The sequence below is a fragment of the Scyliorhinus torazame genome, unplaced genomic scaffold (assembly GCF_047496885.1).
Source record: "Scyliorhinus torazame isolate Kashiwa2021f unplaced genomic scaffold, sScyTor2.1 scaffold_1501, whole genome shotgun sequence".
Lineage (NCBI taxonomy): Eukaryota > Metazoa > Chordata > Chondrichthyes > Carcharhiniformes > Scyliorhinidae > Scyliorhinus > Scyliorhinus torazame.
The window spans coordinates 23,056-45,494 of NW_027309228.1; the positions used below are offsets into that span (position 1 = coordinate 23,056).

At 54.4% G+C, this 22,439-nt stretch overlaps 1 protein-coding gene across 1 annotated transcript in view; it reads left to right on the forward strand.

The window, feature by feature from the left end:
* LOC140407363 (neuroguidin-like) overlaps nucleotides 1-16,044 on the forward strand; it is a gene marked incomplete at its 3' end in the record, with an annotated part of 36,865 nt that extends 20,821 nt beyond the window's left edge. Inside the window, exons 3-5 of the mRNA XM_072494915.1 lie at nucleotides 12,533-12,617; nucleotides 13,012-13,064; nucleotides 15,927-16,044. Coding sequence (XP_072351016.1) covers nucleotides 12,533-12,617; nucleotides 13,012-13,064; nucleotides 15,927-16,044 — 256 coding nt within the window. The remainder of the gene's footprint in view (nucleotides 1-12,532; nucleotides 12,618-13,011; nucleotides 13,065-15,926) is intronic.
* Nucleotides 16,045-22,439: the final 6,395 nt, after the last annotated feature.

The window sequence follows — 22,439 nt, forward strand, 5'->3', positions numbered from 1 at the left end:
GTTTATATATGGAATAACAGATACTCGGGAGTGAGTTACAGACTGGAATCTAATCGAGGGGTTCAGCGTGGTTTATATATAGAATAACAGATAACCGGGAGTGAGTGACAGACTGGAATCTAATCGAGGGTTTCGGGGTGGTTTATATATAGAATAACAGATACCCGGGAGTGAGTGACAGACTGGAATCTAATCGAGGGGTTCGGGGTGGTTTATATACAGAATAACAGATACCCGGGAGTGAGTTACAGACTGGAATCTAATCGAGGGGTTCGGGGTGGTTTATATATAGAATAACAGATACCCGGGAGTGAGTTACAGACTGGAATCCAATCGAGGGGTTCGGGGAGGTTTATATATAGAATAACAGATACCCGGGAGTGAGTTACAGACTGGAATCTAATCGAGGGGTTCGGGGTGGTTTATATATAGAATAACAGATTCCCGGGGGTGAGTTACAGACTGGAATCTAATCGAGGGGTTCGGGGTGGTTTATATATAGAATAACAGATACCCGGGAGTGAGTTACAGACTGGAATCTAATCGAGGGGTTCGGGATGGTTTATATATAGAATAACAGATACCCGGGAGTGAGTTACAGACTGGAATCTAATCGAGGGGTTCGGGATGGTTTATATATAGAATAACAGATACCCGGGAGTGAGTTACAGACTGGAATCTAATCGAGGGGTTCGGGGTGGTTTATATATAGAATAACAGATACCCGGGAGTGAGTTACAGACTGGAATCTAATCGAGGGGTTCGTGGTGGCTTATATACAGAATAACAGATACCCGGGAGTGAGTTACAGACTGGAATCTAATCGAGGGGTTCGGGGTGGTTTATATATAGAATAACAGATACCCGGGAGTGAGTTACAGACTGGAATCTAATCGAGGGGATTGGGGTGGTTTATATATAGAATAACAGATACCCGGGAGTGAGTTACAGACTGGAATGTAATCGAGGGGTTCGGGGTGGTTTTTATACAGAATAACAGATACCCGGGAGTGAGTTACAGACTGGAATCTAATCGAGGGGTTCGGGGTGGTTTATATATAGAATAACAGATACCCGGGAGTGAGTTACAGACTGGAATCTAATCGAGGGGTTCGGGGTGGTTTATATATAGAATAACAGATACCCGGGAGTGAGTTACAGACTGGAATCTAATCGAGGGGTTCAGGGTGGTTTATACATAGAATAACAGATACCCGGGAGTGAGTTACAGATTGGAATCTAATCGAGGGGTTTGGGGTGGTTTATGTATAGAATAACAGATACCCGGGAGTGAGTTACAGACTGGAATCTAATCGAGGGGTTCGGAGTGGTTTATATATAGAATAACAGATACCCGGGAGTGAGTTACAGACTGGGATCTAATCGAGGGGTTCGGGGAGGTTTATATATTGAATAACAGATACCCGGGAGTGAGTGACAGACTGGAATCTAATCGAGGGGTTCGGGGTGGTTTATATATAGAATAACAGATACCCGGGAGTGAGTTACAGACTCGAATCTAATCGAGGGGTTCGGGTGGTTTATATATAGAATAACAGATACCCGGGAGTGAGTTACAGACTGGAATCTAATCGAGGGGTTCGGGATGGTTTATATATAGAATAACAGATACCCGGGAGTGAGTTACAGACTGGAATCTAATCGAGGGGTTCGGGATGGTTTATATATAGAATAACAGATACCCGGGAGTGAGTTACAGACTGGAATCTAATCGAGGGGTTCGGGGTGGTTTATATATGGAATAACAGATACCCGGGAGTGAGTTACAGACTGGAATCTAATCGAGGGGTTCAGCGTGGTTTATATATAGAATAACAGATAACCGGGAGTGAGTGACAGACTGGAATCTAATCGAGGGGTTCGGGGTGGTTTATATATAGAATAACAGATACCCGGGAGTGAGTGACAGACTGGAATCTAATCGAGGGGTTCGGGGTGGTTTGTATACAGAATAACAGATACCCGGGAGTGAGTTACAGACTGGAATCTAATCGAGGGGTTCGGGGTGGTTTATATATAGAATAACAAATACCCGGGAGTGAGTTACAGACTGGAATCTAATCGAGGCGTTCGGGGAGGTTTATATATAGAATAACAGATACCCAGGAGTGAGTTACAGACTGGAATCTAATCGAGGTGTTCGGGGTGGTTTATATATTGAATAACAGATACCCGGGAGTGAGTTACAGACTGGAGTCTAATCGAGGGGTTCGGGGTGGTTTATATATAGAATAACAGATTCCCGGGGGTGAGTTACAGACTGGAATCTAATCGAGGGGTTCGGGGTGGTTTATATATAGAATAACAGATACCCGGGAGTGAGTTACAGACTGGAATCTAATCGAGGGGTTCGGGATGGTTTATATATAGAATAACAGATACCCGGGAGTGAGTTACAGACTGGAATCTAATCGAGGGGTTCGGGATGGTTTATATATAGAATAACAGATACCCGGGAGTGAGTTACAGACTGGAATCCAATCGAGCGCTTCGGTGAGGTTTGTATATAGAATAACAGATACCTAGGAGTGAGTTCCCGACTGGAATCTAATCGAGGGGTTCGGTGTGGTTTATATATAGAATAACAGATACCCGGGAGTGAGTTACAGACTCGAATCTAATCGAGGGGTTCGGGGTGGTTTATATATAGAATAACAGATACCCGGGAGTGAGTTACAGACTGGAATCTAATCGAGTGGTTCGGGATGGTTTATATATAGAATAACAGATACCCGGGAGTGAGTTACAGACTGGAATCTAATCGAGGGGTTCGGGATGGTTTATATACAGAATAACAGATACCCGGGAGTGAGTTACAGACTGGAATCTAATCGAGGGGTTCGGGGTGGTTTATATATAGAATAACAGATAACCGGGAGTGAGTGACAGACTGGAATCTAATCGAGGGTTTCGGGGTGGTTTATATATAGAATAACAGATACCCAGGAGTGAGTTACAGACTGCAATCTAATCGAGGGGTTCGGGGTGGTTTATATACAGAATAACAGATACCCGGGAGTGAGTTACAGACTGGAATCTAATCGAGGGGTTCAGCGTGGTTTATATATAGAATAACAGATAACCGGGAGTGAGTGACAGACTGGAATCTAATCGAGGGTTTCGGGGTGGTTTATATATAGAATAACAGATACCCGGGAGTGAGTGACAGACTGGAATCTAATCGAGGGGTTCGGGGTGGTTTATATACAGAATAACAGATACCCGGGAGTGAGTTACAGACTGGAATCTAATCGAGGGGTTCGGGGTGGTTTATATATAGAATAACAGATACCCGGGAGTGAGTTACAGACTGGAATCCAATCGAGGGGTTCGGGGAGGTTTATATATAGAATAACAGATACCCAGGAGTGAGTTACAGACTGGAATCTAATCGAGGGGTTCGGGGTGGTTTATATATAGAATAACAGATACCCAGGAGTGAGTTACAGACTGGAGTCTAATCGAGGGGTTCGGGGTGGTTTATATATAGAATAACAGATTCCCGGGGGTGAGTTACAGACTAGTATCTAATCGAGGGGTTCGGGGTGGTTTATATATAGAATAACAGATACCCGGGAGTGAGTTACAGACTGGAATCTAATCGAGGGGTTCGGGATGGTTTATATATAGAATAACAGATACCCGGGAGTGAGTTACAGACTGGAATCTAATCGAGGGGTTCGGGATGGTTTATATATAGAATAACAGATACCCGGGAGTGAGTTACAGACTGGAATCTAATCGAGGGGTTCGGGGTGGTTTATATATAGAATGACAGATACCCGGGAGTGAGTTACAGACTGGAATCTAATCGAGGGGTTCGTGGTGGCTTATATACAGAATAACAGATACCCGGGAGTGAGTTACAGACTGGAATCTAATCGAGGGGTTCGGGGTGGTTTATATATAGAATAACAGATACCCGGGAGTGAGTTACAGACTGGAATCTAATCGAGGGGATTGGGGTGGTTTATATATAGAATAACAGATACCCGGGAGTGAGTTACAGACTGGAATGTAATCGAGGGGTTCGGGGAGGTTTATATACAGAATAACAGATACCCGGGAGTGAGTTACAGACTGGAATCTAATCGAGGGGTTCGGAGTGGTTTATATATAGAATAACAGATACCCGGGAGTGAGTTACAGACTGGGATCTAATCGAGGGGTTCGGGGAGGTTTATATATTGAATAACAGATACCCGGGAGTGAGTGACAGACTGGAATCTAATCGAGGGGTTCGGGGTGGTTTATATATAGAATAACAGATACCCGGGAGTGAGTTACAGACTCGAATCTAATCGAGGGGTTCGGGGTGGTTTATATATAGAATAACAGATACCCGGGAGTGAGTTACAGACTGGAATCTAATCGAGGGGTTCGGGATGGTTTATATATAGAATAACAGATACCCGGGAGTGAGTTACAGACTGGAATCTAATCGAGGGGTTCGGGATGGTTTATATATAGAATAACAGATACCCGGGAGTGAGTTACAGACTGGAATCTAATCGAGGGGTTCGGGGTGGTTTATATATGGAATAACAGATACCCGGGAGTGAGTTACAGACTGGAATCTAATCGAGGGGTTCAGCGTGGTTTATATATAGAATAACAGATAACCGGGAGTGAGTGACAGACTGGAATCTAATCGAGGGGTTCGGGGTGGTTTATATATAGAATAACAGATACCCGGGAGTGAGTGACAGACTGGAATCTAATCGAGGGGTTCGGGGTGGTTTATATACAGAATAACAGATACCCGGGAGTGAGTTACAGACTGGAATCTAATCGAGGGGTTCGGGGTGGTTTATATATAGAATAACAAATACCCGGGAGTGAGTTACAGACTGGAATCTAATCGAGGGGTTCGGGGAGGTTTATATATAGAATAACAGATACCCAGGAGTGAGTTACAGACTGGAATCTAATCGAGGGGTTCGGGGTGGTTTATATATAGAATAACAGATACCCGGGAGTGAGTTACAGACTGGAGTCTAATCGAGGGGTTCGGGGTGGTTTATATATAGAATAACAGATTCCCGGGGGTGAGTTACAGACTGGAATCTAATCGAGGGGTTCGGGGTGGTTTATATATAGAATAACAGATACCCGGGAGTGAGTTACAGACTGGAATCTAATCGAGGGGTTCGGGATGGTTTATATATAGAATAACAGATACCCGGGAGTGAGTTACAGACTGGAATCTAATCGAGGGGTTCGGGATGGTTTATATATAGAATAACAGATACCCGGGAGTGAGTTACAGACTGGAATCTAATCGAGGGGTTCGGGGTGGTTTATATATAGAATAACAGATACCCGGGAGTGAGTTACAGACTGGAATCTAATCGAGGGGTTCGTGGTGGTTTATATACAGAATAACAGATACCCGGGAGTGAGTTACAGACTGGAATCTAATCGAGGGGTTCGGGGTGGTTTATATATAGAATAACAGATACCCGGGAGTGAGTTACAGACTGGAATCTAATCGAGGGGATTGGGGTGGTTTATATATAGAATAACAGATACCCGGGAGTGAGTTACAGACTGGAATGTAATCGAGGGGTTCGGGGTGGTTTATATACAGAATAACAGATACCCGGGAGTGAGTTACAGACTGGAATCTAATCGAGGGGTTCGGGGTGGTTTATATATAGAATAACAGATACCCGGGAGTGAGTTACAGACTGGAATCTAATCGAGGGGTTCGGGGTGGTTTATATATAGAATAACAGATACCCGGGAGTGAGTTACAGACTGGAATCTAATCGAGGGGATTGGGGTGGTTTATATATAGAATAACAGATACCCGGGAGTGAGTTACAGACTGGAATCTAATCGAGGGGTTCGGGGTGGTTTATATACAGAGTAACAGATACCCGGGAGTGAGTTACAGACTGGAATCTAATCGAGGGGTTCGGGGTGGTTTATATATAGAATACCAGATACCCGGGAGCGAGTTACAGACTGGAATCTAATCGAGGGGTTCAGGGTGGTTTAAACATAGAATAACAGATACCCGGGAGTGAGATACAGACTGGAATCTAATCGAGGGGTTTGGGGTGGTTTATGTATAGAATAACAGATACCCGGGAGTGAGTTACAGACTGGAATCTAATCAAGGGGTTCGGGGTGGTTTATATATAGAATAACAGATACCCGGGAGTGAGTTACAGACTGGGATCTAATCGAGGGGTTCGGGGAGGTTTATATATTGAATAACAGATACCCGGGAGTGAGTGACAGACTGGAATCTAATCGAGGGGTTCGGGGTGGTTTATATACAGAATAACAGATACCCGGGAGTGAGTTACAGACTGGAATCTAATCGAGGGGTTCGGGGTGGTTTATATATAGAATACCAGATACCCGGGAGTGAGTTACAGACTGGAATCTAATCGAGGGGTTCAGGGTGGTTTATACATAGAATAACAGATACCCGGGAGTGAGATACAGACTGGAATCTAATCGAGGGGTTTGGGGTGGTTTATGTATAGAATAACAGATACCCGGGAGTGAGTTACAGACTGGAATCTAATCAAGGGGTTCGGGGTGGTTTATATATTGAATAACAGATACCCGGGAGTGAGTTACAGACTGGAATCTAATCGAGGGGTTCGGGGAGGTTTATATATTGAATAACAGATACCCGGGAGTGAGTGACAGACTGGAATCTAATCGAGGGGTTCGGGGTGGTTTATATATAGAATAACAGATACCCGGTAGTGAGTTACAGACTTGAATCTAATCGAGGGGTTCGGGATGGTTTATATATAGAATAACAGATACCCGGGAGTGAGTTACAGACTGGAATCTAATCGAGGGGTTCGGGGAAGTTTATATATAGAATAACAGACACCCGGGAGTGAGTTACAGACTGGAATATAATCGAGGGGTTCGGGGTGGTTTATATATAGAATAACAGATACCCGGGAGTGAGTTACAGACTGGAATCTAATCGAGGGGTTCGGGGTGGTTTATATATAGAATAACAGATACCCGGGAGTGAGTTACAGACTGGAATCTAATCGAGGGGTTCAGGGTGGTTTAAACATAGAATAACAGATACCCGGGAGTGAGATACTGACTGGAATCTAATCGAGGGGTTTGGGGTGGTTTATATATAGAATAACAGATACCCGGGAGTGAGTTACAGACTGGAATCTAATCGAGGGGTTCGGGGAGGTTTATATATAGAATAACAGACACCCGGGAATGAGTTACAGACTGGAATATAATCGAGGGGTTCGGGGAGGTTTATATATTGAATAACAGATACCCGGGAGTGAGTGACAGACTGGAATCTAATCGAGGGGTTCGGGGTGGTTTATATACAGAATAACAGATACCCGGGAGTGAGTTACAGACTGGAATCTAATCGAGGGGTTCGGGGTGGTTTATATATAGAATACCAGATACCCGGGAGTGAGTTACAGACTGGAATCTAATCGAGGGGTTCAGGGTGGTTTATACATAGAATAACAGATACCCGGGAGTGAGATACAGACTGGAATCTAATCGAGGGGTTTGGGGTGGTTTATGTATAGAATAACAGATACCCGGGAGTGAGTTACAGACTGGAATCTAATCAAGGGGTTCGGGGTGGTTTATATATAGAATAACAGATACCCGGGAGTGAGTTACAGACTGGAATCTAATCGAGGGGTTCGGGGAGGTTTATATATTGAATAACAGATACCCGGGAGTGAGTGACAGACTGGAATCTAATCGAGGGGTTCGGGGTGGTTTATATATAGAATAACAGATACCCGGTAGTGAGTTACAGACTTGAATCTAATCGAGGGGTTCGGGATGGTTTATATATAGAATAACAGATACCCGGGAGTGAGTTACAGACTGGAATCTAATCGAGGGGTTCGGGGAGGTTTATATATAGAATAACAGACACCCGGGAGTGAGTTACAGACTGGAATATAATCGAGGGGTTCGGGGTGGTTTATATATAGAATAACAGATACCCGGGAGTGAGTTACAGACTGGAATCTAATCGAGGGGTTCGGGGTGGTTTATATATAGAATAACAGATACCCGGGAGTGAGTTACAGACTGGAATCTAATCGAGGGGTTCAGGGTGGTTTAAACATAGAATAACAGATACCCGGGAGTGAGATACAGACTGGAATCTAATCGAGGGGTTTGGGGTGGTTTATATATAGAATAACAGATACCCGGGAGTGAGTTACAGACTGGAATCTAATCGAGGGGTTCGGGGAGGTTTATATATAGAATAACAGACACCCGGGAGTGAGTTACAGACTGGAATATAATCGAGGGGTTCGGGGTGGTTTATATATAGAATAACAGACACCCGGGAGTGAGTTACAGACTGGAATCTAATCGAGGGGTTCGGGGTGGTTTATATATAGAATAACAGATACCCGGGAGTGAGTTACAGACTGGAATCTAATCGAGGGGTTCGGGGTGGTTTATATATAGAATAACAGATACCCGGGAGTGAGTTACAGACTGGAATCTAATCGAGGGCTTCGGGGTGGTTTATATATAGAATAACAGATACCCGGGAGTGAGATACAGACTGGAATCTAATCGAGGGGTTCGGGGTGGTTTATATATAGAATAACAGATACCCGGGGGTGAGTTACAGACTGGAATCTAATCGAGGTGTTCGGGGTGGTTTATATATAGAATAACAGATACCCGGGAGTGAGTTACAGACTGGAATCTAATCGAGGGGTTCGGGGTGGTTATATATAGAATAACAGATACCCGGGAGTGAGTTACAGACTGGAATCTAATCGAGGGGTTCGGGGTGGTTTATATATAGAATAACAGATACCCGGGAGTGAGTTACAGACTGGAATCTAATCGAGGGGTTCGGGGTGGTTTATATATAGAATAACAGATACCCGGGAGTGAGTTACAGACTGGAATCTAATCGAGGGGATTGGGGTGGTTTATATATAGAATAACAGATACCCGGGAGTGAGTTACAGACTGGAATCTAATCGAGGGGTTCGGGGTGGTTTATATACAGAATAACAGATACCCGGGAGTGAGTTACAGACTGGAATCTAATCGAGGGGTTCGGGGTGGTTTATATATAGAATACCAGATACCCGGGAGTGAGTTACAGACTGGAATCTAATCGAGGGGTTCAGGGTGGTTTATACATAGAATAACAGATACCCGGGAGTGAGATACAGACTGGAATCTAATCGAGGGGTTTGGGGTGGTTTATGTATAGAATAACAGATACCCGGGAGTGAGTTACAGACTGGAATCTAATCAAGGGGTTCGGGGTGGTTTATATATAGAATAACAGATACCCGGGAGTGAGTTACAGACTGGAATCTAATCGAGGGGTTCGGGGAGGTTTATATATTGAATAACAGATACCCGGGAGTGAGTGACAGACTGGAATCTAATCGAGGGGTTCGGGGTGGTTTATATATAGAATAACAGATACCCGGGAGTGAGTGACAGACTGGAATCTAATCGAGGGGTTCGGGGTGGTTTATATACAGAATAACAGATACCCGGGAGTGAGTTACAGACTGGAATCTAATCGAGGGGTTTGGGGTGGTTTATATATAGAATAACAGATACCCGGGAGTGAATTACAGACTGGAATCTAATCGAGGGGTTCGGGGTGGTTTATATATAGAATAACAGACACCCGGGAGTGAGTTACAGACTGGAATCTAATCGAGGGGTTCGGGATGGTTTATATATAGAATAACAGATACCCGGTAGTGAGTTACAGACTGGAATCTAATCGAGGGGTTCGGGGTGGTTTATATATAGAATAACAGATACCCGGGAGTGAGTTACAGACTGGAATCTAATCGAGGGGTTCGGGGAGGTTTATATATAGAATAACAGACACCCGGGAGTGAGTTACAGACTGGAATATAATCGAGGGGTTCGGGGTGGTTTATATATAGAATAACAGACACCCGGGAGTGAGTTACAGACTGGAATCTAATCGAGGGGTTCGGGGTGGTTTATATATAGAATAACAGATACCCGGGAGTGAGTTACAGACTGGAATCTAATCGAGGGGTTCGGGGTGGTTTATATATAGAATAACAGATACCCGGGAGTGAGTTACAGACTGGAATCTAATCGAGGGGTTCGGGGTGGTTTATATATAGAATAACAGATACCCTGGAGTGAGATACAGACTGGAATCTAATCGAGGGGTTCGGGGTGGTTTATATATAGAATAACAGATACCCGGGAGTGAGTTACAGACTGGAATCTAATCGAGGGGTTCGGTGTGGTTTACATATAGAATAACAGATAGCCGGGAGTGAGTTACAGACTGGAATGTAATCGAGGGGTTCGGGATGGTTTATATATAGAATAACAGATACCCGGTAGTGAGTTACAGACTGGAATCTAATCGAGGGGTTCGGGGAGGTTTATATATAGAATAACAGACACCCGGGAGTGAGTTACAGACTGGAATCTAATCGAGGGGTTCGGGGTGGTTCATATATAGAATAACAGATACCCGGGAGTGAGTTACAGACTGGAATCTAATCGAGGGGTTCGGGGTGGTTTATATATAGAATAACAGATACCCGGGAGTGAGATACAGACTGGAATCTAATCGAGGGGTTCGGGGTGGTTTATATATAGAATAACAGATACCCGGGAGTGAGTTACAGACTGGAATCTAATCGAGGGGTTCGGGGTGGTTTATATATAGAATAACAGATACCCGGGAGTGAGTTACAGACTGGAATCTAATTGAGGGGTTCGGGGTGGTTTATATATAGAATAACAGATACCCGGGAGTGAGTTACAGACTGGAATCTAATCGAGGGGTTCGGGGTGGTTTATATATAGAATAACAGATACCCGGGAGTGAGTTGCAGACTGGAGTCTAATCGAGGGGTTTGGGGTGGTTTATATATAGAATAACAGATACCCGGTAGTGAGTTGCAGACTGGAATCTAATCGAGGGGTTCAGGGTGGTTTATATACAGAATAACAGATACCCGGGAGTGAGTTACAGACTGGAATCTAATCGAGGGGTTCCGGGTGGTTTATATATAGAATAACATATACCCGGGAGTGAGATACAGACTTGAATCTAATCGAGGGGTTCAGGGTGGTTTATATATAGAATAACAGATACCCGGGAGTGAGTTACAGACTGGAATCTAATCGAGGGGTTCGGGGTGGTTTATATATAGAATAACAGATACCCGGGAGTGAGTTACAGACTGGAATCTAATCGAGGGGTTCAGGGTGGTTTATATATAGAATAACAGATACCCGGGAGTGAGTTACAGACTGGAATCTAATCGAGGGGTTCGGGGTGGTTTATATATAGAATAACAGATACCCGGGAGTGAGTTACAGACTGGAATCTAATCGAGGGGTTCGGGGTGGTTTATATATAGAATAACAGATACCCGGGAGTGAGTTACAGACTGGAATCTAATCGAGGGGTTCGGGGTGGTTTATATATAGAATAACAGATACCCGGGAGTGAGTTACAGACTGGAATCTAATCGAGGGGTTCGGAGTGGTTTATATATAGAATAACAGATACCCGGGAGTGAGTTACAGACTGGAATCAAATCGAGGGGTTCGGGATGGTTTATATATAGAATAACAGATACCCGGGAGTGAGTTACAGACTGGAATCTAATCGAGGGGTTCGGGGTGGTTTATATATAGAATAACAGATACCCGGGAGTGAGTTACAGACTGGAATCTAATCGAGGGGTTCGGGATGGTTTATATATAGAATAACAGATACCCGGGAGTGAGATACAGACTGGAATCTAATCGAGGGGTTCAGGGTGGTTTATATATGGAAAAACAGATACCCGGGAGTGAGTTACAGACTGGAATCTAATCGAGGGGTTAGGGTGGTTAATATATAGAATAACAGATACCTGGGAGTGAGTTACCGACTGGAATCTAATCGAGGGGTTCGGCAGGTTTATATATAGAATAACAGATACCTGGGAGTGAGTTACCGACTGGAATCTAATCGAGGGGTTCAGGGTGGTTTATATATAGAATAACAGATAACCGGGAGTGAGTTACAGACTGGAAACTAATCGAGGGGTTCAGGGTGGTTTATATATAGAATAACAGATACCCGGGAGTGAGTTACACAGTGGAATCTAATCGAGGGGTTCGGGAGGTTTATATATAGAATAACAGATACCCGGGAGTGAGTTACAGACTGGACTCTAATCGAGGGGTTCAGGGTGGTTTATATATAGAATAACAGATACCCGGGAGTGAGTTACAGACTGGAATCTAATCGAGGGGTTCGGGGTGGTTTATATATAGAATAACAGATACCCGGGAGTGAGTTACAGACTGGAATCTAATCGAGGGGTTCGGGATGGTTTATATATAGAGTAACAGATACCCGGGAGTGAGTTACAGACTGGAATCTAATCGAGGGGTTCGGGGTGGTTTATATATAGAATAACAGATACCCGGGAGTGAGTTACAGACTGGAATCTAATTATCACCTCACCATCATCCCCAGGTTCTCGAGAAAATGAGAGCGACGGATCAGAAGCTACGCTATCAGATTGATAAACTTGTGAAAACAGCCCTCACCGGAACTCTTGGTAAGTGGTGGTGGGGGGGGGGGGGGGGGATGTCAGTCCGTCTCTCGCTCTCGCTCTCTCTCCATCTCTCTCTTTGCCTCAGTCTTTCTTCCCTCGCTCCCGATTTGCTGAGCGCGCTGGGGCGGGAATGCAAGCTGCGGGGAGGACACCGAGCGCGTGGAGAGAGACCGAGGCAGGTTGAGGGAGAGGGTGGCGAGGTGGGAGGCGATGCGACCCCCCCCCCCCCCCCGTGGCGAATCGCCAGGGGGATGGAGCGCGGGATCAAATAAGTCTCGCTGCGGTTGGACGGGGAGCCGGTGAGGCCACATCTGGAACGCCGCGCGCAGCCTCCACATTGGGAACGTGGGTCGTGTCACTGTTTGCTCCGGGGTAATCTGACATTCTCATCTTTCAGGAGCGGACAATCCGTTGACCTTCAAACCCAACCCAGGCAACATGATCAGTCAGGTGAGCCCTTCCAAACACGCCTCGGGTAGCAACCTCGACTCACTCCCTCCGTACTGACCCTCTGACAGTGCGGCACTCCCTCAGTACTGACCCTCTGACAGTGCGGCACTCCCTCAGTCCTGACCCTCTGACAGTGCCGCACTCCCTCAGTACTGACCCTCTGACAGTGCGGCACTCCCTCAGTACTGACCCTCTGACAGTGCAGCACTCCCTCAGTACTGACCCTCTGACAGTGCGGCACTCCCTCAGTACTGACCCTCTGACAGTGCGGCACTCCCTCAGTACTGACCCTCTGACAGTGCGTCACTCCCTCAGTACTGACCCTCTGACAGTGCGTCACTCCCTCAGTACTGACCCTCTGACAGTGCGGCACTCCCTCATTACTGACCCTCTGACAGTGCGGCACTCCCTCAGTACTGACCCTCTGACAGTGCGTCACTCCCTCAGTACTGACCCTCTGACAGTGCAGCACTCCCTCAGTATTGACCCTCTGACAGTGCGGCGCTCCCTCAGTACTGACCCTCTGACAGTGCGGCACTCCCTCAGTACTGACCCTCTGACAGTGCGTCACTCCCTCAGTACTGACCCTCTGACAGTGCAGCACTCCCTCAGTACTGACCCTCTGACAGTGCGTCACTCCCTCAGTACTGACCCTCTGACAGTGCGTCACTCCCTCAGTACTGACCCTCTGACAGTGCAGCACTCCCTCAGTACTGACCCTCTGACAGTGCGGCACTCCCTCAGTACTGACCCTCTGACAGTGCGGCGCTCCCTCAGTACTGAGCCTCTCTCTGACAGTGCGGCACGCCCTCAGTACTGACCCTCTGACAGTGCGGCACTCCCTCAGTACTGACCCTCTGACAGTGCGGCACTCCCTCAGTACTGACCCTCTGACAGTGCGGCACTCCCTCAGTACTGACCCTCTGACAGTGCGGCACTCCCTCAGTACTGACCCTCTGACAGTGCGTCACTCCCTCAGTACTGACCCTCTGACAGTGCGGCACTCCGTCAGTACTGACCCTCGGACAGTGCAGCACTCCCTCAGTACTGACCCTCTGACAGTGCGGCACTCCCTCAGTACTGACCCTCAGACAGTCCGGCGCTCCCTCTGTACTGACCCTCAGACAGTGCGGCACTCCCTCAGTACTGACCCTCTGACAGTGCGGCACTCCCTCAGTACTGACCCTCTGACAGTGCGGCACTCCCTCAGTACTGACCCTCTGACAGTGCGGCGCTCCCTCAGCACTGACCCTCTGATAGTGCGGCACTCCCTCAGCACTGACCCTCTGACAGTGCGGCACTCCCTCAGTACTGACCCTCTGACAGTGCAGCACTCCCTCAGTACTGACCCTCTCACAGTGCGGCGCTCCCTCAGTACTGACCCTCTGACAGTGCAGCTCTTCCTCAGTACTGACCCTCAGACAGTGCGGCACTCCCTCAGTACTGACCCACTGACAGTGCGGCACTCCCTCAGTACTGACCCTCTGACAGTGCGGCTCTCCCTCAGCACTGACCCTCTGACAGTGCGGCGCTCCCTCAGTACTGACCCTCTGACAGTGCAGCTCTTCCTCAGTACTGACCCTCAGACAGTGCGGCACTCCCTCGGTACTGACCCTCTGACAGTGCGGCACTCCCTCAGTACTGACCCTCTGACAGTGCAGCTCTTCCTCAGTACTGACCCTCTGACAGTGCGGCACTCCCTCAGTACTGACCCTCTGACAGTGCGGCACTCCCTCAGTACTGACCCTCTGACAGTGCGGCTCTCCCTCAGTACTGACCCTCTGACAGTGCGGCTCTCCCTCAGTACTGACCCTCTGACAGTGCGGCACTCCCTCAGTACTGACCCTCTGACAGTGCGGCACTCCCTCAGTGCTGACCCTCTGACAGTGCGGCACTCCCTCAGTACTGACCCTCTGACAGTGCGGCACACCCTCAGTCCTGACCCTCTGACAGTGCGGCACTCCCTCAGTACTGACCCTCTGACAGTGCGGCACTCCCTCAGTACTGACCCTCTGACAGTGCGGCACTCCCTCAGTACTGACCCTCAGACAGTGCGGCACTCCCTCAGTACTGATCCTCTGACAGTGCAGCACTCCCTCAGTACTGACCCTCTGACAGTGCGGCACTCCCTCAGTACTGACCCTCTGACAGTGCGGCACTCCCTCAGTACTGACCCTCTGACAGTGCGGCGCTCCCTCAGTACTGATCCTCTGACAGTGCGGCACTCCCTCAGTACTGATCCTCTGACAGTGCGGCACTCCCTCAGTACTGACCCTCTGACAGTGCGGCACTCCCTCAGTACTGACCCTCTGACAGTGCGGCACTCCCTCAGTACTGACCCTCTGACAGTGCGGCACTCCCTCAGTACTGACCCTCTGACAGTGCGGCACTCCCTCAGTACTGACCCTCTGACAGTGCGGCGCTCCCTCAGTACTGACCCTCTGACCGTGCAGCACTCCCTCAGTACTGACCCTCTGACAGTGCGGCACTCCCTCAGTACTGACCCTCTGACAGTGCGGCACTCCCTCAGTACTGACCCTCTGACAGTGCGGCACTCCCTCAGTACTGACCCTCTGACAGTGCGGCGCTCCCTCAGTACTGACCCTCTGACCGTGCAGCACTCCCTCAGTACTGACCCTCTGACAGTGCGGCGCTCCCTCAGTACTGACCCTCTGACAGTGCGGCACTCCCTCAGTACTGACCCTCTGACAGTGCGGCACTCCCTCAGTACTGACCCTCAGACAGTGCGATTACACGTGTCTCAGTTCGGACTGTGGGATGACCTGACTGAGGGCATAGACCGGTTTGGGTTGCGTGGCGAGTGTTGATGGACTCGTTCCTGTCTTGGCGTTTTGCCTCCAGATTGAGGAGGACGAGGTGGATAGTGAGGAGGGGGAAGGTGACCCGCTTCGCAAGAAGGAGTCTGGCTTGAAATCGAAGAAGATCTACATCCCCCCTCGCCTGGTGCCAATGCACTACGGTCAGTATCGTGTCAGCCACCATTACCTCCCCGTCCTCACCTCTACATCCCCCTCCTCACCTCTACATCCCCCTCCTCACCTCTACATCCCCCTCCTCACCTCGACCCCGCCCCCTCACCTCGACCCCGCCCCTTCACCTCGATCCCACCCCTTCACCTCGATCCCACCCCCTCACCTCGACCCCGCCCCCTCACCTCGATCCCGCCCCCTCACCTCGATCCCGCCCCCTCACCTCGACCCCGCCCCCTCACCTCGACCCCGCCCCCTCACCTCGACCCCGCCCCCTCACCTCGATCCCGCCCCCTCACCTCGATCCCACCCCCTCACCTCGATCCCGCCCCCTCACCTCGATCCCGCCCCCTCACCTCGATCCCGCCCCCTCACCTCGATCCCGCCCCCTCACCTCGATCCCGCCCCCATCACCTCGATCACCCGCCCCCCTCACCTCGATCCCTGCCCTCAGCTCCCCCTCACCTCGATCCCGCCCCCCTCACCTCGAACCCGACCCCCTCACCTCAATCTCAATCCCACCCCCTCCCCTCGATCCCGCCCCCCTCCCCTCGATCCCGCCCCTCACCTCGACCCCGCCCCCCTCACCTCGACCCCGCCCCTCTCACCTCGACCCCACCCCCTCACCTCGACCCCACCCCCTCTACTCTCGATCCCGCCCCCTCGACCTCGACCCCGCCCCCCTCACCTCGACCCCGCCCCCTCACCTCGACCCCGCCCCCTCACCTCGACCCCCGCCCCCTCACCTCGACTCCGCCCCCTCACCTCGACCCCGCCCCCTCACCTCGGCCCCGCCCCCTCACCTCGGCCCCCGCCCCCTCACCTCGACCCCCGCCCCCCACCTCGGCCCCGCCCCCTCACCTCGACCCCGTCCCTCACCTCGACCCCCGCCCCCTCACCTCGACCCCGCCCCCTCACATCGACCCCGCCCACTCACCTCGACCCCGCCCCCTCACCTCGACCCCGCCCCCTCACCTCGACCCCGCCCCCTCACCTCGACCCCGCCCCCTCCCCTCGACCCCGCCCCCTCCCCTCCATCCCGCCACCTCGACCCCGCCCCCTCACCTCCATCCCGCCCCCTCACCTCCATCCCGCCCCCTCCCCTCCATCCCGCCCCCTCCCCTCCATCCCGCCCCTCCCCTCCATCCCGCCCCCGTCCCCTCCATCCCGCCCCCTCCCCTCCATCCCGCCCCCTCCCCTCCATCCCGCCCCCTCCCCTCCATCCCGCCCCCTCCCCTCCATCCCGCCCCCTCGCCCTCCATCCCGCCCCCTCCCCTCCATCCCGCCCCCTCCCCTCCATCCCGCCCCCTCCCCCTCCATCCCGCCCCCTCCCCTCCATCCCGCCCCCCTCCCCTCCATCCCGCCCCCTCCCCTCCATCCCGCCCCCTCCCCTCCATCCCGCCCCCTCCCCTCCATCCCGTCCCCCTCCCCTCCATCCCGTCCCCTCCCCTCCATCCCGTCCCCCTCCCCTCCATCCCGCCCCCTCCCCTCCATCCCGCCCGCCTCCCCTCCATCCCGCCCCCTCCCCTCCATCCCGCCCCCTCCCCTCCATCCCGCCCCCTCCCCTCCATCCCGCCCCCTCCCCTCCATCCCGCCCCCTCCCCTCCATCCCGCCCCCTCCCCTCCATCCCGCCCCCCTCCCCTCCATCCCGCCCCCTCCCCTCCATCCCGCCCCCTCCCCTCCATCCCGCCCCCTCCCCTCCATCCCGCCCCAGCTCCCCTCCATCCCGCCCCCTCCCCCTCCATCCCGCCCCCCTCCCCTCCATCCCGCCCCCTCCCCTCCATCCCGCCCCCTCCCCTCCATCCCGCCCCCTCCCCTCCATCCCGCCCCCTCCCCTCCATCCCGCCCCCTCCCCTCCATCCCGCCCCCCTCCCCTCCATCCCGCCCCCTCCCCTCCATCCCGCCCCCTCCCCTCCATCCCGCCCCCTCCCCTCCATCCCGCCCCCTCCCCCTCCATCCCGCCCCCCTCCCCTCCATCCCGCCCCCTCCCCTCCATCCCGCCCCCTCCCCTCCATCCCGCCCCCTCCCCTCCATCCCGCCCCCTCCCCTCCATCCCGCCCCCTCCCCTCCATCCCGCCCCCTCCCCTCCATCCCGCCCCCTCCCCTCCATCCCGCCCCCTCCCCTCCATCCCCGCCCCCTCCCCCTCCATCCCGCCCCCTCCCCTCCATCCCGCCCCCTCCCCTCCATCCCGCCCCCCTCCCCTCCATCCCGCCCCCTCCCCTCCATCCCGCCCCCTCCCCTCCATCCCGCCCCCTCCCCTCCATCCCGCCCCCTCCCCTCCATCCCGCCCCCCTCCCCTCCATCCCGCCCCCTCTCCCCTCCATCCCGCCCCCTCCCCCACCATCCCGCCCCCTCCCCTCCATCCCGCCCCCTCCCCTCCATCCCGCCCCCCTCGCCTCCTCGATCCCTCCCCTCTACTCGATCCCGCCCCCTCTACTCGATCCCGCCCCCCTCTACTCGATCCCGCCCCCTCCCCTCGATCCCGCCCTCGATCCCGCCCCCTCTCCTCGAACCCGCCCCCTCCCCTCGATCCCGCCCCCTCCCCTCGATCCCGCCCCCTCCCCTCGATCCCCGCCCCCTCCCCTCGATCCCGCCCCCTCCCCTCGATCCCGCCCCCTCCCCTCGATCCCGCCCACTCCCCTCGATCGCCGCCCCCTCCCCTCGATCCCGCCCCCTCCCCTCGATCCCGCCCCCCTCCCCTCGATCCCGCCCCCTCCCCTCGATCCCGCCCCCTCCCCTCGATCTCCCGGCCCCCTCCCCTCGATCCCGCCCCCCCCTCCATCTCCCCCTCCCCCCCTCCATCTCCCCCTCCCCCCCCTCCATCTCCCCCTCCCCCCTCCATCTCCCCATCCCCCCCTCCATCTCCCCATCCCCCCCCTCCCCCCTCCATCTCCCCCTCCCCCTCTATCTCCCCCTCCTCACCTCTATCTCCCCCTCCCCCTCTATCTCCCCCTCCCCCCTCTATCTCCCCCTCCCCCCTCTATCTCTCCCCCTCCCCCCTCTATCTCTCCCCCTCCCCCCCTCTATCTCTCCCCCCTCCCCCCCTCTATCTCTCCCCCTCCCCCTCTATCTCCCCTTCCCCCCTCTATCTCCCCCTTCCACCTCTATCTCCCCCTTCCCCCCTCTATCTCCCCCTCCCCCCCTCTATCTCCCCCTCCCCCCCTCTATCTCCCCCTCCCCCCTCCTATCTCCCCCTCCCCCCCTCTATCTCCCCCTCCCCCCCTCTATCTCCCCCTCCCCCCCCTCTATCTCCCCCTCCCCCCCTCTATCTCCCCCTCCCCCCCTCTATCTCCCCCTCCCCCCTCTATCTCTCCCCCTCCCCCCTCTATCTCTCCCCCTCCCCCCTCTATCTCTCCCCCTCCCCCCTCTATCTCTCCCCCTCCCCCCTCTATCTCTCCCCCTCCCCCCTCTATCTCTCCCCCTCCCCCCTCTATCTCTCCCCCTCCCCCCTCTATCTCTCCCCCTCCCCCCCTCTATCTCTCCCCCTCCCCCTCTATCACTCCCCCTCCATCTCCCCCCTCCCCCCTCTATCTCCCCCTCCTCACCTCTATCTCCCCCTCCCCCTCTATCTCCCCCTCCCCCTCTATCTCCCCCTCCCCCCTTTATCTCCCCCTCCCCCTCTATCTCTCCCCCTCCCAACCTCTATCTCCCCCTTCCCCCCTCTATCTCCCCTTCCCCCCTCTATCTCCCCCTCCCCCCTCTATCTCCCCTCCCCCCTCTATCTCCCCCTCCCCCCTCTATCTCTCCCCCTCCCCCCTCTATCTCTCCCCCTCCCCCCTCTATCTCCCCCTCCCCCCTCTATCTCTCCCCTCCCCCCTCTATCTCTCCCCCTCCCCCCTCTATCTCTCCCCCTCCCCCCTCTATCTCTCCCCCTCCCCCCTCTATCTCTCCCCCTCCCCCCCCTCTATCTCTCCCCCTCCCCCCTCTATCTCTCCCCCTCCCCCCTCTATCTCTCCCCCTCCCCCCCTCTATCTCCCCCTCCCCCCTCGTCTCCCCTCCCCCCTCTATCTCCCCTCCCCCCCTCTATCTCCCCCTCCCCCCCTCTATCTCCCCCTCCCCACCTCTATCTCCCCCTCCCCCTCTATCTCCCATCTCCCCCTCCCACCTCTATCTCCCCCTCCCCCTCTATCTCCCCCTCCCCACCTCTATCTCCCCCTCCCCCCTCTATCTCCCCCTCCCCCCTCTATCTCTCCCCCTCCCCCCTCTATCTCTCCCCCTCCCCCCTCTATCTCTCCCCCTCCCCCCTCTATCTCTCCCCCCTCCCCCCTCTATCTCTCCCCCCTCCCCCCTCTATCTCTCCCCCTCCCCCCCTCTATCTCTCCCCCTCCCCCCTCTATCTCTCCCCCTCCCCCCTCTATCTCCCCGCTCCCCCCTCTATCTCCCCCTCCCCCCCTCTATCTCTCCCCCTCCCCACCTCTATCTCCCCCTCCCCCCTCTATCTCCCCCTCCCCAGCTCTATCTCCCCCTCCCCCCTCTATCTCCCCATCTCCCCCTCCCCACCTCTATCTCCCCCCTCCCCCCTCTATCTCCCCCTCCCCCCTCTATCTCCCCCTCCCCCCTCTATCTCCCCATCTCCCCCTCCCCACCTCTATCTCCCCCTCCCCCCTCTATCTCCCCCTCCCCCCTCTATCTCCCCCTCCCCCCTCTATCTCCCCGCCTCCCCACCTCTATCTCCCCCTCCCCCCTCTATCTCCCCCTCCCCACCTCTATCTCCCCCTCCCCCCTCTACCTCCCCCTCCCCACCTCTATCTCCCCCTCCCCACCTCTATCTCCCCCCTCCCTCCCCCTCTAACTCCCCATCTCCCCTCCCCACCTCTATCTCCCACCTCCCCCCTCTATCTCCCCCTCCCCACCTCTATCTCCCCTCTCCCCCCCTCTATCTCGCCCATCTCCCCCTCCCCACCTCTATCTCCCCTCCCCCCTCCTCTCTCCCACTCCCCTCCCCCCTCTATCTCCCCTCCCCCTCTATCTCCCCCTCCCACCTCTATCTCCCCCTCCCCCCTCCCCACCTCTATCTCCCCTCCCCACCTCTATCTCCCCCTCCCCCCTCTATCTCCCCATCTCCCCCTCCCCACCTCTATCTCCCCCTCCCCACCTCTATCTCCCCCTCACCCCCTCTATCTCCCCCCTCCCCCTCTATCTCCCCATCTCCCCCTCCCCACCTCTATCTCCCCCTCCCCCACCTCTATCTCCCCCTCCCCCCTCTATCTCCCCCTCCCCCCTCTATCTCCCCATCTCTCCCCTCTCCCACCTCTATCCCCCCTCTCCCCACCTCTATCCCCCCCTCCCCACCTCTATCTCCCCCTCCCCCCCTCTATCTCCCCCTCCCCCCTCTATCTCCCCACTCTCCCCCTCCCCACCTCTATCCCCCCTCCCCCCTCTATCTCCCCCCTCCCCCCCTCTATCTCCCCCTCTCCCCCTCCTCTATCTCCCCCTCGCCCCACCCCCTCTATCTCCCCCTCCCCCCCTCTATCTCCCCCTCCCCCCTCTATCTCCCCTCTCCCCCTCTATCTCCCCCTCCCCACCTCTATCTCCCCCCTCCCCCCCTCTCTCTCCCATCTCCCCCTCCCCACCTCTATCTCCCCCTCCCCACCTCTATCTCACTCCCCCTCCCCACCTCTATCTCCCCCCTCCCCCCTCTATTCTCCCCCCTTCCCACCTCTATCTCCCCCTCCCCCCCTCTCTCTCCCCCTCCCCCTCTACTCTCCTCCCCTCCCCCCTCTATCTCTCCCCTCCCCACCTCTCTCCCCCTCCCCCCTCTATCTCCCCCCTCCCCCCTCTATCTCCCCATCTCCCGCCTCCCCACCTCTATCTCCCCCTCCCCCCTCTATCTCCCCCTCCCCCTCTATCTCCCCCTCCCCCCCTCTATCTCCCCCTCTCCCCTCGCCACCTCTATCTCCCCCTCCCCACCTCTATCTCCCCCTCCCCACCTCTATCTCCCCCTCCCCCCTCTATCTCCCCCTCCCCCCTCTATCTCCCCATCTCCCCCTCCCCACCTCTATCTCCCCCTCCCCACCTCTATCTCCCCCTCCCCACCTCTATCTCCCCCGCTCCCCCCCTCTATCTCCCCCCTCCCCACCTCTATCTCCCCCCTCCCCCCTCTATCTCCCCTCCCCACCTCTATCTCCCCCTCCCCCCTCTATCTCCCCCCTCCCCCCCCCTCTATCTCCCCCTCCCCACCTCTATCTCCCCCTCCCCACCCTCTATCTCCCCTCCCCCTCCCCCCTCTCTCTCCCCCTCCCCCCTCTATCTCCCCATCTCCCCCTCCCCCCTCTATCTCCCCCTCCCCCTCTCTCCCCCTCCCCCCTCTATCTCCCCCCTCCCCCACTCTCTATCTCCCTCCCCCTCTCTCTCCCCTCCCCCCTCTATCTCCCCCTCCCCGC